This window comes from Sus scrofa, chromosome 6 (genome assembly GCF_000003025.6).
Source record: "Sus scrofa isolate TJ Tabasco breed Duroc chromosome 6, Sscrofa11.1, whole genome shotgun sequence".
Lineage (NCBI taxonomy): Eukaryota > Metazoa > Chordata > Mammalia > Artiodactyla > Suidae > Sus > Sus scrofa.
The window spans coordinates 34,312,217-34,325,987 of NC_010448.4; the positions used below are offsets into that span (position 1 = coordinate 34,312,217).

At 53.5% G+C, this 13,771-nt stretch overlaps 1 protein-coding gene across 2 annotated transcripts in view; it reads right to left on the minus strand.

Moving 5' to 3' along the window:
• The window catches only part of NKD1 (naked cuticle homolog 1), a 95,697-nt gene extending 88,329 nt beyond the window's left edge, over nt 1-7,368 (minus strand). The window contains exons 1-3 of one of the 2 annotated variants that reach the window (XM_021094196.1): nt 7,120-7,368; nt 6,959-6,991; nt 6,119-6,252 (exon numbers count right to left, since the gene is read on the minus strand). In XM_021094196.1, coding sequence (XP_020949855.1) covers nt 6,119-6,252; nt 6,959-6,991; nt 7,120-7,144 — 192 coding nt within the window. In that variant the 5' untranslated portion in view covers nt 7,145-7,368. The remainder of the gene's footprint in view (nt 1-6,118; nt 6,253-6,958; nt 6,992-7,119) is intronic. The other variant, XM_021094197.1, reaches the window with a different exon arrangement.

The window sequence follows — 13,771 nt, forward strand, 5'->3', positions numbered from 1 at the left end:
TGCACAGGACATTGCAGGCTAATCAGCTCCAGGGATTGTGCTGGTGGCTGGGGAGGCAGACTGGCTGCCGGCCTGGCTCCATCCCGCCCACCTGTCCAGGGGAACAGGTAGCATACACGTGCCACTAAGAGACGAACAGTGGTGGGGGAGGGGTGCGTTTCAGAAAACACGAGCACCAGGAGAGAGACCCAGGCCGCCAACCTGCAGCGACCGTCCCCTCTCGAGGGCCCAACCCAACCCATGCGTTGTCCACAGACGCTAACGAGCCAGGGGACTCAGCCAGCTCTCCCCACCCAGATGCCACCCCCTCCCTGCATGTTCCTTCTGTCTCAGCTTCTCCCCAGCATTGCAGTCTGTTAACAGGTGCTTGGGCATGCTTATTCTTTGTCTCCTTGATTAGACTGGAAGCGACAGGAGAACAGGCACCCAGCCCTTTGATCTGCCCCGAGGCCTGGCACAGCTAAGGAAGCCAGCATTCAAAACCATTCATTACTGACCACAATTAATAGCTGAGGGCCTGGAGTTCCCGTCATGGCTCAGTGGTTAACAAACCCGACTAGTATCCATGAGGACGCGGGTTCGATCCCTGGCCTCGCTCAGTGGGTTAAGGATCTGGCATTGCCGAGAGCTGTGGTGTAGGTCACAGAGGCAGCTCGGATCCTGCGTTGCTGTGGCTGTGGTGTAGGCTAGCAGCTGCAGCTCGGATTAGACCCCTAGCCTGGGAACCTCCATATGCCATGGGTGCGGCCCTAAAAAGACAAAAAGACAAAACAAAAAAAAAATAGCCAAGGGCCTGAAAGAAAAGGCCTGACTGCACCCTTCCATTTATTCCTGCTTCCGCCTCCACCTGGCTGGGAAAGAGAAACTGGGGGAGGAAGAGGCAGAGATGGTGACCTAATCTATTTTCACTCGTTCATTCATTCAGCACATGTATTGTGAGTGCCACTGTGTACCCTGGGGGACACCATAGGAAGATACAGTCCTCAGAACATGACTCTTCAATTGCTGACACTCAGCCTTGCTGCTCTTTTTTTTTTTTTTTTTTTTTTTTTGTCTTTTTAAGGCCACACCCACAGCATATGGAGGTTCCCAGGCTAGGGAGAGAATCAGAGCTGCAGCTGCCAGCCTACACCACAGCCACAGCCACACTGGATCCTTAACCCAGTGAGCGAGGCCAAGGATGGAACCCACAACCTCATGGTTCCTCGTCAGATTTTTTAACCACTGAGCCATGACGGGAACACCCAGCCTTGCTGCTTTAAGCCCTCAAAGGGACAGTCTGACCCCCGAGCCTGGTGCCCGAGCTTCCTGGTATAAGGAGGAATATACTCCATCCATCCATCGCCCACCTTCTCTCCTCACTCCTGACACCACACTGGGTGAGGGGATGGAACACTCCCCCGAGTTCCAGGAGCTAGTGGGACGCGCCCTGGTTGTCTCCTGGTTTAGCGCCCCCCGCCCCACCTCCATCCCGAGTTTCTGGACAGTTTGTACAGGATGTGAACGCAGAGGGTCTGTTTCTGAGTTTGAGGGAACAGAACACGCACGCAGCCTGACTCGAGGAACCAGTGTCCTTCTCCAAGAAGAAAAGTTTCGTAGGGAGAGGAAGCCAGTCCTCGAAGCCCCTACCAGAGCACCCAGAATAGGACACCCTGGCCCACCACCCATCATCCTGAGGGACCCAGACCTACGGGAAACCAGAAGCCACACCTGGCACTCTGCCCAGCTCCAGCTTGCCCGGATCTCCTCCCCAATCCCCAGGGTCCAGGTGGGGCGAAGAAGCCGGCCCGGGTGCCACGGGCGGAGGGGACAGTCCTTGGAGAACCTGAAGAAGCCAGCCAGCGGAGGCCCGAACGCCTCCACCAGCCTCAAAGCAAATCATCTTTTAATTCTGAAACACCAAATATTTAATTTATGCTTTACCTCAAATGTCAAGTCCACCTCCCGGCACATAGCTTTGAAACCACGTAAGGAGGCCTAACACGTTCCATATGGTGAAGACATGGGGCCTTTTAATTGTGCCAACTGGTATCATTCAAGGGTAATTCCCCTGGAATCCAGCACTCAGGCAGCAGCTGGGCGGGCCTCCACTCTCCTCACCCAGCCCCACACGTCCCCGCGGGCTCCCACCGGGCCTGCACCCTCCCCGCCTTCCCCCAATATCCAAATGCACGAGGTGCCCCCTCATCAAATTACCCAACCGCCTGGCAGCCACCTTTGATCCAGAGGCAGGCTCGCCTGCACCGCAGCTCCCCGCCTGCTTCCCCAGGCAGCTCTGCCATAAAAGAACAAAGGGGCCAAACGGGGGCAGTGGCGGGGGCGGGGGTGGAAACGGTCTCAAATCCGGTTGCACAGATTCATATATACACGTGCACGTCCAGGCTACGGGAGCATTCACAGACGCCCAGGTTCTGCTCCTCTGCGCGGTCCCCCAGCAGCAACTCTGTGTCCCTTATGCTACTCCATCCACCTACGGGGCTTTTCCATTTCTCCCACGAGAGTTTTCAGATCTCACCTTCCCAATCGGTTTTCGTTTGGAACTGCCTATTGCTGCTTCGGGTTGCTAATAGCCTCCTGGAATCGCGGAGATTATTATGCTTATGTTACGTTCCAAGCGTTCAGCCCCTGGATGTCCGGCATCCAGGGTTCACGTATCCCGTTTTCGTAAGTAGTCGGGTACCTCCCATGTCTCATGTGTCTTTTCCTCCAAGCCTGGGTTTCCTTGAAGTGCATCATGTACCCACTGAAAGGGCAGAAGCCTTAGCCGGTCTCCCTCTGAGTGAAGCCTAGAGAGTATGGGGGGGTGGGGCTCTTGTTTCATAATCTGGGCCCCCACCTCCACCCCGACCAGGGCATCTCTCCCCAGATTCTATCCTCTAGGAAGTCTTATCGGCCAGAACCCGGCCAGGGAGGAGCACGTTATTGCGCCCATTTTGCAGATGAGCTAGTTAAGGCAGACCAAGGCCAGATGGCTCACACGAACGAGGGGGACAAGCTATTGTGACCACAACTGACCTCATTTATTTGGTGTGTGGGGAGGGCAGGTATGGGTTGGTGCCAGCCAGGTCACCCTCTCACCTCCCAGGATCTTGCATGCAACTCAGACCCACCTTGAATATTTACTGAGCTACGGAGACCCCCCTCGGGGAGGAAGAGGAAGAGAGGCAGGGGCCCTGGTGCTTCCGCCTGTCTCACAACCTGTCTTGTCCCCAAGTGCTCTGCAGAAGGTGGGCGAGCTCCCTCTTGAGGGGGAAGTGCTGTGGGGCAGGACTTTACCGCACACGCGGCTTCTGCTGTCCTAGGAAGTGCTCCAGAAAGGTTGAAAACCAGAGTCCACCCCAGCTGGCTGGCAACTTTTACAGAGTTTTGAGGAGGATTAAGATAATGTAAGCAAAGTGCTTGGCACATACAGTCACTTAATAAATAGTAGTTATCATTGCAGTAATAATAATGCTATGATAATAATGCTACGAATGTGCCCCCACCCCCGTCGCTTTGGTGAAAGGCCAGGTGATGGAGGGGAGACAGAGGCTGTCCTCAGGTGGGGGCTGGGGCTGGTGGGGGGACCACTGCTAGCGCTCGGCACTCAGCACCCTTTGGAGCCCACGCCCTTCTACATCCTGATGAGATAACGCAAGAACCTAGAGCCACCCTTTTTGGAAATCACGGAAACAAAACAGACTGAGAGTTGCCCACTTGCTACCCTGTTCAGTATCTCGATGTTGCCCAAATGTGGGACATTCCTGTTCCCATTCTCAATTTTGACCCGTTGTACCTAATTTTGTGTCTCAGAATCGATTTTAAACTGTATCTTTCAACTTAGCTTCATCCTAAGCAATATTATCCATGAAATCATGGGTCTAATAACCTACTTTTTTTTTCTGGTTTAAAAAAAAAAAAAAGTAACTACTAAGATAAAAGATATCCCCCCAGGTACCACTTGAAATCACCTCCCAGGCCCCCCGCAGTGCAGCACCCCCCCACCTCGAGCTCACCCCGCCTCCTCCCCAGGCAGACTCACTGCACCCCTACACCCCCAGCGCTGCAGGCTCAGGGGCCAGGCCAGGGGGTGGTGGGAACCCAGGCATCCGGGTCCCAGACACCGAGCACAAGTCTCAAGGAAGCAGAGGCTCCCTCCCCTGAATATCTTGGATGGCAGAGCCCACCCTCCACCACCCAACATATGTCAGGCTGATGGCTCTGGGTCTCACATCTTCAAAAGTGCTTTGAACAAACACTAATGACCCCTCAGCATTTCTCTGAGAGAGGGGGCAGGAAGGGAGGGGGGCAGGCACCCTCCCATGCCGTCCTCAGCTGGGGGAAGAAACCAGTCCTCAACAAGATTCCGTGACTTCACCAAAGCCACAGACTTAAGCTGGGGCCCCCTCCTCACCCTCCCTCATTTCCCCCAATGGCAACTTTTACTGGCTCGCATTCCTCTTGCTGGGAACACTACTATTTAATTAAAAACGACAGACTTTTGTTTTCCTCTCCTTCCTTCCTCCTCCCTCCCATCCTCCAGGACTGGATGCCAAGGAGACCCACCAAAAACATGCGGGTAACATTTGTTATGGCTTTGAAGATAAAAGTCAATTGAAGTAAGCCCTCGCTGTATTTCAAGTTTCCCCTAAAGCATGGAGCAAGCTGCCTGGCAGTTTAGGAAAGGAAAAAAAAAAAAAAAAAAGGGACTGCAAATAAATGTCATTCTACAAGAATACTTTGTAAAAATAAACAGGCCGAAAAAACGCAAAACTTGATTAATGGAAATCCACTCAGTTGGGCTCTGTCTTGAGCTGCAAATGCATTTGTTCATATGGCTAAATCGGATCATTTTCATTGGGCTTTAAATAAATAAAGAGATCAAAAACTAGACATGGTGGGGGAAGAAAGGGAAGTTGGTAGTTCTGTTTTTAAAGGCTCTCCAACTGCAGCACCCCCACCCACTAAGTTTTGGCCTTTCCGAGGGGACAACAGCTCCAAGTCCAGCCCAGCTAACAGATGAAGAGAAATGGAGACGAAAAAGCCCCCAGCTCAGCAGTGGCAGTGGAGGAGGAGATGGGAGCTTCTTCCAGATGCAGAGCGTATTTCATACATGCACCAGAGGCGACTTCATCCACAGGCTCACCTCCCAACACTGGTCCCTGCAACAGACTGCACCCGGCCTGGGTCCCACTATTCAAATACACGCACGCATGCACCTGCATGCATGCACCCGCACACACGCACCCCTCCCCAGCCCATGGACAAGACCAAAGAACTAACCAGACCCGAGTCTCAGTCTGCTCCCCTCTAAGTTTAAAAAAAAAAAAAAAAATTAAATGTCACATCAAAAAGTTGATTCATCCTTTGATCCTTGGCTTGCTCGAGTTCCACGCAGACCATCTGAAAGCCCTGTGCAGAGTTCTGGAGCCCATAGGACATCTGTGAACACCAGTCCCAGGCCAGGAGCTGGGGCTGGACTCACTCACTCCCCTGTCACATCTGCTGCTCCCGTAGGAATAGATCTAACCTCAGGGACCCACAGGGGGAAGGCTGAGGGTGGGCTCAGGCAGCAACAGAAGGAGGCCCTCTCGCTCCTTGTGGGCCAAGGAGGGGTCTCCTGGCTCTCCCCCCACCCCCCTACCCAGTCCTGCCCCTCCCAGATCACAGCCTGCTCCACTGGGGTTCCAGGGCAGATGGGACTGATGAATGCCACAGACAGTTGGAACACATTCAGAGGCCAGCACAGTCCTGCCTTCCACCCAGACACCCCAATATGCCTTTCCTCTCTCCCTAGCCCCAACTCCCTATCCACCTCTGCATGCTGGCCACAGAAACAAGAGCAAGCCCCCAAATCCCTCCAGAACAAGCAAGCTTCCCCATCAACCAGACCTGTACCACTTCCTCACCTAGGACCCTTCCCCCCAGACAGCCCTCTGCCCCCAACTGGAAAGAAGACTGCCACCTGTGTCACCAATAAGGTTCCCCCTGGCATGGGGGTACAGGGTCATGTCAATGGGGCAAGGACAGCTGAGAAGGATTTCTGAACTTAGAAGCTGTGCCAAGAGGGTGCTAAAAGTTGGGATGCGGATGGAGACCCAGCTCTGAGGTTGGGAGGGGGGGTAGATGGAAATCGTACCCGGGTTCCTCTGCCAACGGTGCCCACCGCCCGCAGCTGTCGGGGTCCGGAGCTGCCACCCGGGCAGCGCTGCCTCCCGATCCACTCTTCGATGCCTTTCCGAGCCCAGGCGGCGCTCACTGCGAAGCTGTCACCTGGAGCGGGGACGACAGGAAGCCCCTGAGTCTGGCCCCCTAGGCTGAAAGTTACCCAAGAAAGGAGAGAGGGGAGAAAGAGTGGGCGAGGCAGAGGCGGCGGGACTGGGATGGTATGGAGAACAGAGCACAGTCCGAGAGAGGGACGCGGGTAATCGGAAGAAGGGGGTCCAGCGAAATCCCAAGAGCAGAGACTCTGAGGGGAGAGCCAAGGGGAAGCAATACCCCAGGACCGAAGAGCGAGCGACACAGGCCAGAACGGCGGAGGCGAGAGATGCGGGTCGGAAAACCCGCGCACTGAACATGGGGTGAGGGGATGAGGGGAACTGAGGGTCAGGAGAGGGGGTGCAGGGGGCGCAGGAGCCAAGATCTCGGGGCAGAGAGCCGAGGGCCGGAAAGAGAAGGGGCAAGGGTCTTGGAGAGGGGGCTTGGGAGTCTGAAAAGGGGGTGCAGTGAGCGCGGGGTTGAGGTACTCCAAGAGGAGGGGTTGAGGGTCAGAGGAGCTAGCACAGGCTTGCTGGTGGAGAGAGCTGGGACAGAGCTGGGGGCACAAAGTCTCCTCCCAAGAGCGGGTTTGTGAGACCGGTGGCTGGAGTTGGGGATGAGGGTGGCCCTGGTAATAAGATCCCCGCGGGTTAGGCCATTCCGCCGACGCCCGCGGTGCTTCCCAGTCTGTCCCCCCCGTCGGTGCCCAGCGCGCCCCTACCTTCCGGGCTCTCCCTGCGCTTGCACACGGCGGCTGCAGGCACATCGCGCGCGGCGGCGGCGGCGGCGGGAGCCGGAAAGAAAGGAGAGGCAGAGAGTTAGCAGTCGCGGGGGCGAGGGCGGCGGGAGGCAAGGGGCCGGCGCGCGGGCGGGGACACTGACCCGGCTTGGAGTGAAGTTTCCCCATGCTGGGGGTGCAGCGGGCGGGGGCGTCCCTAAGCCATGCGCCCGGCCCGAGGGCCCTACGGCTCGCAGCCCCTCGCCTCGCTCTCCTCCTCCCGGAGCAGCCTCAGAGCAGAGCGGAGCCCGAGGCGGCGCCGGGACGCGTTCCTGCTGCCGCCGCCGCTACCGGACTGACGCCCGGGCGCGCCGTGCCCCCAGCCCGCCGCCGCTGCCCGCGCCTCCCCGCGCGCCCATTGGCCGGGCGCGGCGCATCAAAGGCGAGGCGAGCAGCAGAGGGGGAGGGCTTGGGGCGGGGCTGGCGAGCTGGGGGCGGAGCATGGAGAGGCGCTGCAGGACTAGACACAGCGCCCCCCTCCAGGCTGCTGTCTCTGACCCCGCCGGGGGCTGGGGACCAGGGATTGGAGACCCGGGGTGAGGGAAAGTGAAGGAGCTCCGGCCAGTAGGAGTACTGCTGGGTCCGGTCCTCTCTTAAAACAACCGATCCTCTCGCTAACAGTGCTGTGCAATCCCTCAGTTCAGTTTTTCCTTGAAGCGGAGAGGAGGACTCAGCGGCTCCAATTAACAGGTGATGAAACTGAGGTCGGAGAGGAGACGCTGCTCTGTGCCCCTGCTGCTTTGCCCCTCCCAGTCTTGCACGACCTGACTTTTGCAGAAAGTGTTCTCTTATTACTCAACCCCGTGCCTGCCCCCTCCCCTCCCTCGACCTCTGGGTTTGGGTTTGGTTGTTCTGGAGAAGCCCTACTGCGCCTCCGGCCAGCTGTGGGTCCAGCCAACTCCCAGCAGCTGCAAGTGTCCAAAAGCCACGAGTAGCCAGCCAATCGCTCTGTGTCCTCATCCAGGGGCCCGTGGGTGCCCGCCGGGGGTCGGGGCACGCTGCCAGCTGTGCGGCCCGGAAGGGGGTAACCGCTGGGCCTTTGATCTTCCTTGGTTTCCGCTCCCCGCTGTCGTTCGCCAGACCCAAGGGCTTGTTTGTTTTGTCTGGGGAGGTCTCTGCGGAGGGGAGGGCGACATCAAGGGGTTCCACTCTACCTTTGTGGTTCTCTGAGAGAACGCCTGCTCTGCTAAGGACACTGTGGGCCTGTTAAGTTCGTCCTAGTACTCGGCAGTCTGGGCGTGGGAAAAGAAAACCATGCAATCGGAATGAGGAGACCAGCTCGGCTCCCTTGCACTGAATTCTCTGCAGAAGCCTCAGTGTTCTGGTCTGTAAAATGGAGGCTCATTTCTGCCCTTTTGGCCAACTCCTTAGAAGAGCACTTCCTGATCATGTGAGCAACATATGTAATTTCTAAGCTTTCTAGTAGCCAAATTAAAAAAAAAAAAAAGTATAAGAAACAGATGAGGAGTTCCCGTTGTGGCTCAGTGGTTAACGAATCTGACTAGGAACCATGAGGTTGAGGGTTCGATCCCTGGCCTTGCTCAGCAGGTTAAGGATCCAGCATTGCCGTGAGCTGTGGTGTAGGTTGCAGATGCGACTGGGATCCCACGTTGCTGGTGCTGTGGTGTAGGCAGGCAGTTGTAGCTCTGATTAGACGCCTAGCCTGGGAACCTCCATGTGCCAAGAGTGCAGCCCTAGAAAAGGCAAAAAGACAAAAAAAAAAAAAAAAAAGAGAAAGAAAGAACAAAAGAAACATGAAACTCATGTTAATAGATTTTATTTAGCCCATCAAAAATTTCAACATATAATGAGATATTTTACATTCTTTGTTTTGCACTGTTTAAAATTCTGTGTGTGTTTTACACTTAGAACACATCTCAACCCAGACAAGCCACGTTGTAAGTGATCAGTGGCCACGTGTGATTGGTGGCTACAGTTTTGGACATTATAACTGTGAAGCATCTACAGGTCTCAAAAGGTTATTGGGAACTGCATGGCCCTCTAGAGTCATAAATCTCTTCATCCAGCAGTGTCTTACTTCCATCCTCCAAACTTCCTTTTTACACACACTTTTGGGTGGAAATGAAGGCTAATCTTATAAGCAGGTATATTTAATGCTCTTAGCAGGTTGGTTTCATTTGAGGAGTGCTTGAAACCATCCCCAAATTATTATTGTCCATTTTATTTATTCATTTTTAATATGGCTATACTTGCAGCATATGGAAGTTCCCAGGCTAGGGAATCAAATCAGAGCTGTAGCTGCAGGCTATACCACAGCTTGCCACAACATCAGAACGTTAACTGAACGAGCCCAGGGATCAAACCCACAACCTCATGGATACTATGTTGGGTTCTTAACCTGCTGAGCCATAACAGGAACTCATATTATTGTCCATTTTATATTACAGTTTTTTTTTTTTTCTTTGCTTTTTAGGGCCGAACCCTTGGCATATGGAGGTTCCCAGGCTAAGGGTCTAATCAGAGCTGCAGCTGCCTGTCTATCCCACAACCACAGCAACATTTGAGATCCGAGCTGCATCTGTGACCTACACCACAGCTCACAGCAACACCAGATCCGTAACCCACAGAGCGAAGCCAAGGACCGAACCCACATCCTCATGGATCCTAGTTGGGTTTGATCCGAGGAGCCACAAAGAGAATTGACCTACTGTATGTCAGCCATTGTCCTAAGTCATGTACAGCTCTTACAACCACTGTCTGATGCAGACTTGTACTTGTTCTACAAAGAAGGGAACCCACTAGGCTCAGAGAGGTGAAGTCACTTGCCCAAGGTCACACAGCGAGTCAGTGACCTGGTTAGGAACTGAACCCAAGCCTGCTGATTCCATTGTACCTGTAGTTTTCACAATATCAGGCAGTCCCAACACTGTCCAAGCTTAACATTCCACCATTAGCAAGAAACTCGTTCATCTGGAAATAAATATTGATTCAGTGCCAGCTATGTAACAAACACTGTTTCAGGCACTTAAGATCCATCCGCGAACAAAATAATCCCCACTCTTGTGGTCTTGCATTCCAGTGGGAGGAAGACAGAGAAGAAACAATGAACATAATGAATGGGCAGATAGTGTGGTAAGTTAGAAGACGTCAGCAGCTACAGCAGCGGTTCTCAACTGAGGGCAGTTTTGTGCTTTAGGGGACGTTTGGAAATGTCTGAAGGCGTCTAGCAAGTAGAGGCTAGGACTGCTGCTGAACATCCTGCAATTCATAGGACAGACACCCCAAACAAAGAATGATCCAGCCCCAACCGTCAGTAGTGGAAAAGTGAGAATCCTTGAGCTGCAGGAAAATAGAAAACAGAGCAGGATGACAGGGATCAGAAGTAAGAGGGAAGGGTCTGAATCTGAGCAGGAGTTTTCCTGCAGATTCCTCCAAAGGCAATGGAATTCGGTTGGAGATGCTGTTTGTCTCTCTCACCCCCCGCCCCCCCCACTGGTACCAGGGTGCAACTAAATCAAAGTGAAACTCCGAGCGGTCTTTCTCACAGTGCTCAGAAAGTTGGTGACTTCCTTAAAGCAGTCATGGCTTTCTTCTTGCCTGAGAAAAAAGTATCCCCTCTCCCCCTTGGGAATTTCTTTTTACAGTTCAAAAAGAGATAAAAGCAAGAACTAAAACTCTGCAGTTACCAGTATGAGTCTTGGGGGAAGTAAATCCCAAATGTCCAGCCCAGAAACAAAGCACCCCTTCCCCCCGCCCCCCGCTTCAGCCTGGCTCTTCTCAGCCCAGCAGGCGCTTAGAACCTCACTGCTGTGAGCTCCTGTTGTGGCACAGCAGAAATGAATCTGACTAGCATCCATGAGGATAAAGGTTCAATCCCTGGCCTTGCTCAGTGGGTCGGGGATCCGGTGTTGCCTGTGAGCTGTGGTGAAGTTTGCAGACTCAGCTCAGATCCCACATTGTTGTGGCTGTGGTGTAGGCTGGCAACTGCAGCTCCAATTCGACCCCTAGCCTGGAAACTTCAATATGCCACGTGTGCGGCCCTAAAAAAGTAAAAGAAAAAAGAACTTCACTTGCTGCTGGAATCATGACACCCCCACCCCACCCCCAGGTACCTGGCCCTGGGGGGAGTCACCAAAGAGGTGGGCCTAGTGGTGAAATCTCAGCCTGTCCAGGGCTCTCGGGGGAGGCTCCCCAGGGGCCACTAACCCACCGTCCACCTGGGGTGGCCACTCGGCCCTTTGCCAGCTTCCTGCCCCACAACTCACTGTCTTTTTATGTGTTTTAATAATTTATCTGGCCCACTTCTTGGGCTGTATACTTACAGTGACACATCTTTTTCTTTGAAGATTTCCCATCCTTTGGGGGAGGAGAAGGGGAAGGAAGGCAAGGAAGAGATAAGAGAGAGAGATTATAGCAGAAACGGGTTTCATGGGGCTTGAGATTTAGCAAGGCTGGTTTAGGTGAAATCTGTTAGATGTGGAGCTGGGAGGTTTTTGAAACACACACACACATACACACATCACCCTGGTTGGCTGCCTCGTGCTTGTCCCCAGGTGAAACCATCTGATCTGACCCCCTTCAAATGCTGCTCTCTAGAGGAAGACCTCCTTGACCTTCGCACCTGAAGAGCTTTGACCACTCTAAAGAGCCAAGGTCCCCTCCCCTCTCTCTTCACTGGCACTGATTATTTTTTAAGGGTGCAGCTAAATTTGGCTGGACTCCTGGAGGTGGGGTCTTGCCTGACTTGCATCTCTAGATGCAGTAACAAGTATTGCCCATAGAAGGCGCTCTAGATGGAATGAGAGGAAGCCGCCCAGTCCCATCTCCACCCTGTGATGTTTTACCATCAGTAAGAGGGTGAGAGGGCTTCCAAGAATATGACCAGGGATAGGCTAAAGAAAAACTAATGCCTAAATCTCACTAGGTCCCCCAAGATCCCTGGTGAGTTTGGGCATCGCTAAGCACTAAACCTGATTTGGGTGAAGAAAGGAGAATTACACTGTTCTGTGTGAAAAAGTCACTGGACTTTTCAAGATGGCAACCAGAAAAGGGAAGGAAAGAGTGACAAGAGAAACACGCTGAGAAGAGAGTGACAAATATAAGGGCCTAAGAAGGGCGCTCCTGTGAGGGGAGGCAGTCAAGTAATTTTCAGGAGTGAAGTCTCAAATGCCCTTGGCAGTTGTCACTGGCTCTGCTCTATGCTGGAAAAGCCCCGCATCCCTCCAAACCTCAGCAAAAATACTAACCAGGTCTCTTGAGTAGTGGCACAGGACAGAATGAAGGAACCAGGAAAGCCACCCAGTGTAGACCATCCATGGGGCAACTGGCCACGTACAGTCTTGAGAGGGGAAACATTCCTCAGGAGGACACGGTGGCAAGAGGCTGGAGGAGGAATGCCAGCCCAGCGTCAGTTCTTGGGGAGGAAGTTGGGGGCAGGCTGGGCTTCCCCCAGAACAAAGGGTGGGTCCTCAAACTACTCTATTCAAGCCTTCAAGGAAAAAGCTCCCAAAGACATCTGCATGAGCCTAAATGTTAGTAAAACAGAATCGAATTTTTGTGCCACCAACACCTCCCAGGTCTGGGATGTCTTTAGCGAGTGCAGGTGACCTTGGAGGAGAGAGAGCGCCAGCTCGGCTTCATCATGTCCCTGCTCTCCTCCAGCCCCTGCCTCTCTGCTCCTCTCCAGGCTCCTCTGAGAACCTTTCTGCTCACAGTACCACACTGTCTACTTCCAGACTTCTTTTATGAAAGGAAGGAAAGTCCCACCTTTTTAAGACTTTTTTTTCCAGTTACAAGCTGGCCTGGTCACCACACTCAGTCCGCACATCCAAAAAATAGAAGGAGGGGTCTAGCAGAGTGGTACTTCCTGAATCGGGTTCTACCAGACACCACAATTGTGAGATGCTCTAATTATGTGAAAGAGCTTCGTGGGAAACTTGCGGCAGCTCTGGTGTAGCTAAAGGGAAATTAGTTCCTTTTCTGCAGGACTTGTCAGAACCTTCAGTGACTGGCCAACCTTTGTGATTCTCCAAGAGAAGGACATCCTATGCAGGGTTTTTCTTTTTCTTTCTGTTCTTTTCTTTGAACAGCCACACCCGCGACATATGGAAGTTCCCAGGCTGGGGTCCAATTGGAGCCACAGCCACAGCAACGCCAGATCTAAGTCACATCCACGAACTACACTGAAGTTTGTGGCAACGCTGGCTCCTTGACCCACTGAGCAAGGCCAGGGGTCGAACCCATATCTTCACAGACATGATGTTGGGTTCCCAACCTGCTGAGCCGCAATGGGAACTCCCTAGGCAGGGTTTTTCAAACTCACTGGACCAGGGAAACCCTTTATAGGAAGCACGAGTGAAAACAAATGTTCAGAAAAGAAACTTTGGAAAATGCTGGTCTAGATGCCTTCTAAGCTTTCTTCTAATCTGAAATTCCAAGTGCTAAATCCAGGGACCCAGCCCAGGAGGGTGGCAGGGAGGAAAGCCCAGTGGGGACTCCCTGAAGGAGTATCCCCACGTGTGTTTACATCGTGCACTTAACATACCTCACAATGTACATGCCCACCTCCAGACCTCTGAGCCATCAGACACCTACTCTGCTTGAGGCTCCATGAGGGGCTCAAGGCAAGAAGGAAAAGCATCACTGCAGCAGAGCTCATGGTGAGTTTGCCTGCCTCACCTGCTTCCCTTCTAGTTTAGCCTCCTCTCTCCCCTGCTCCTCCTTCAGCCTCCACCACCCCTGCCTTCTCCTTCCATCCCACAGAGCACAACGTCTGGGTGGCCCTGCTGCCCTGTG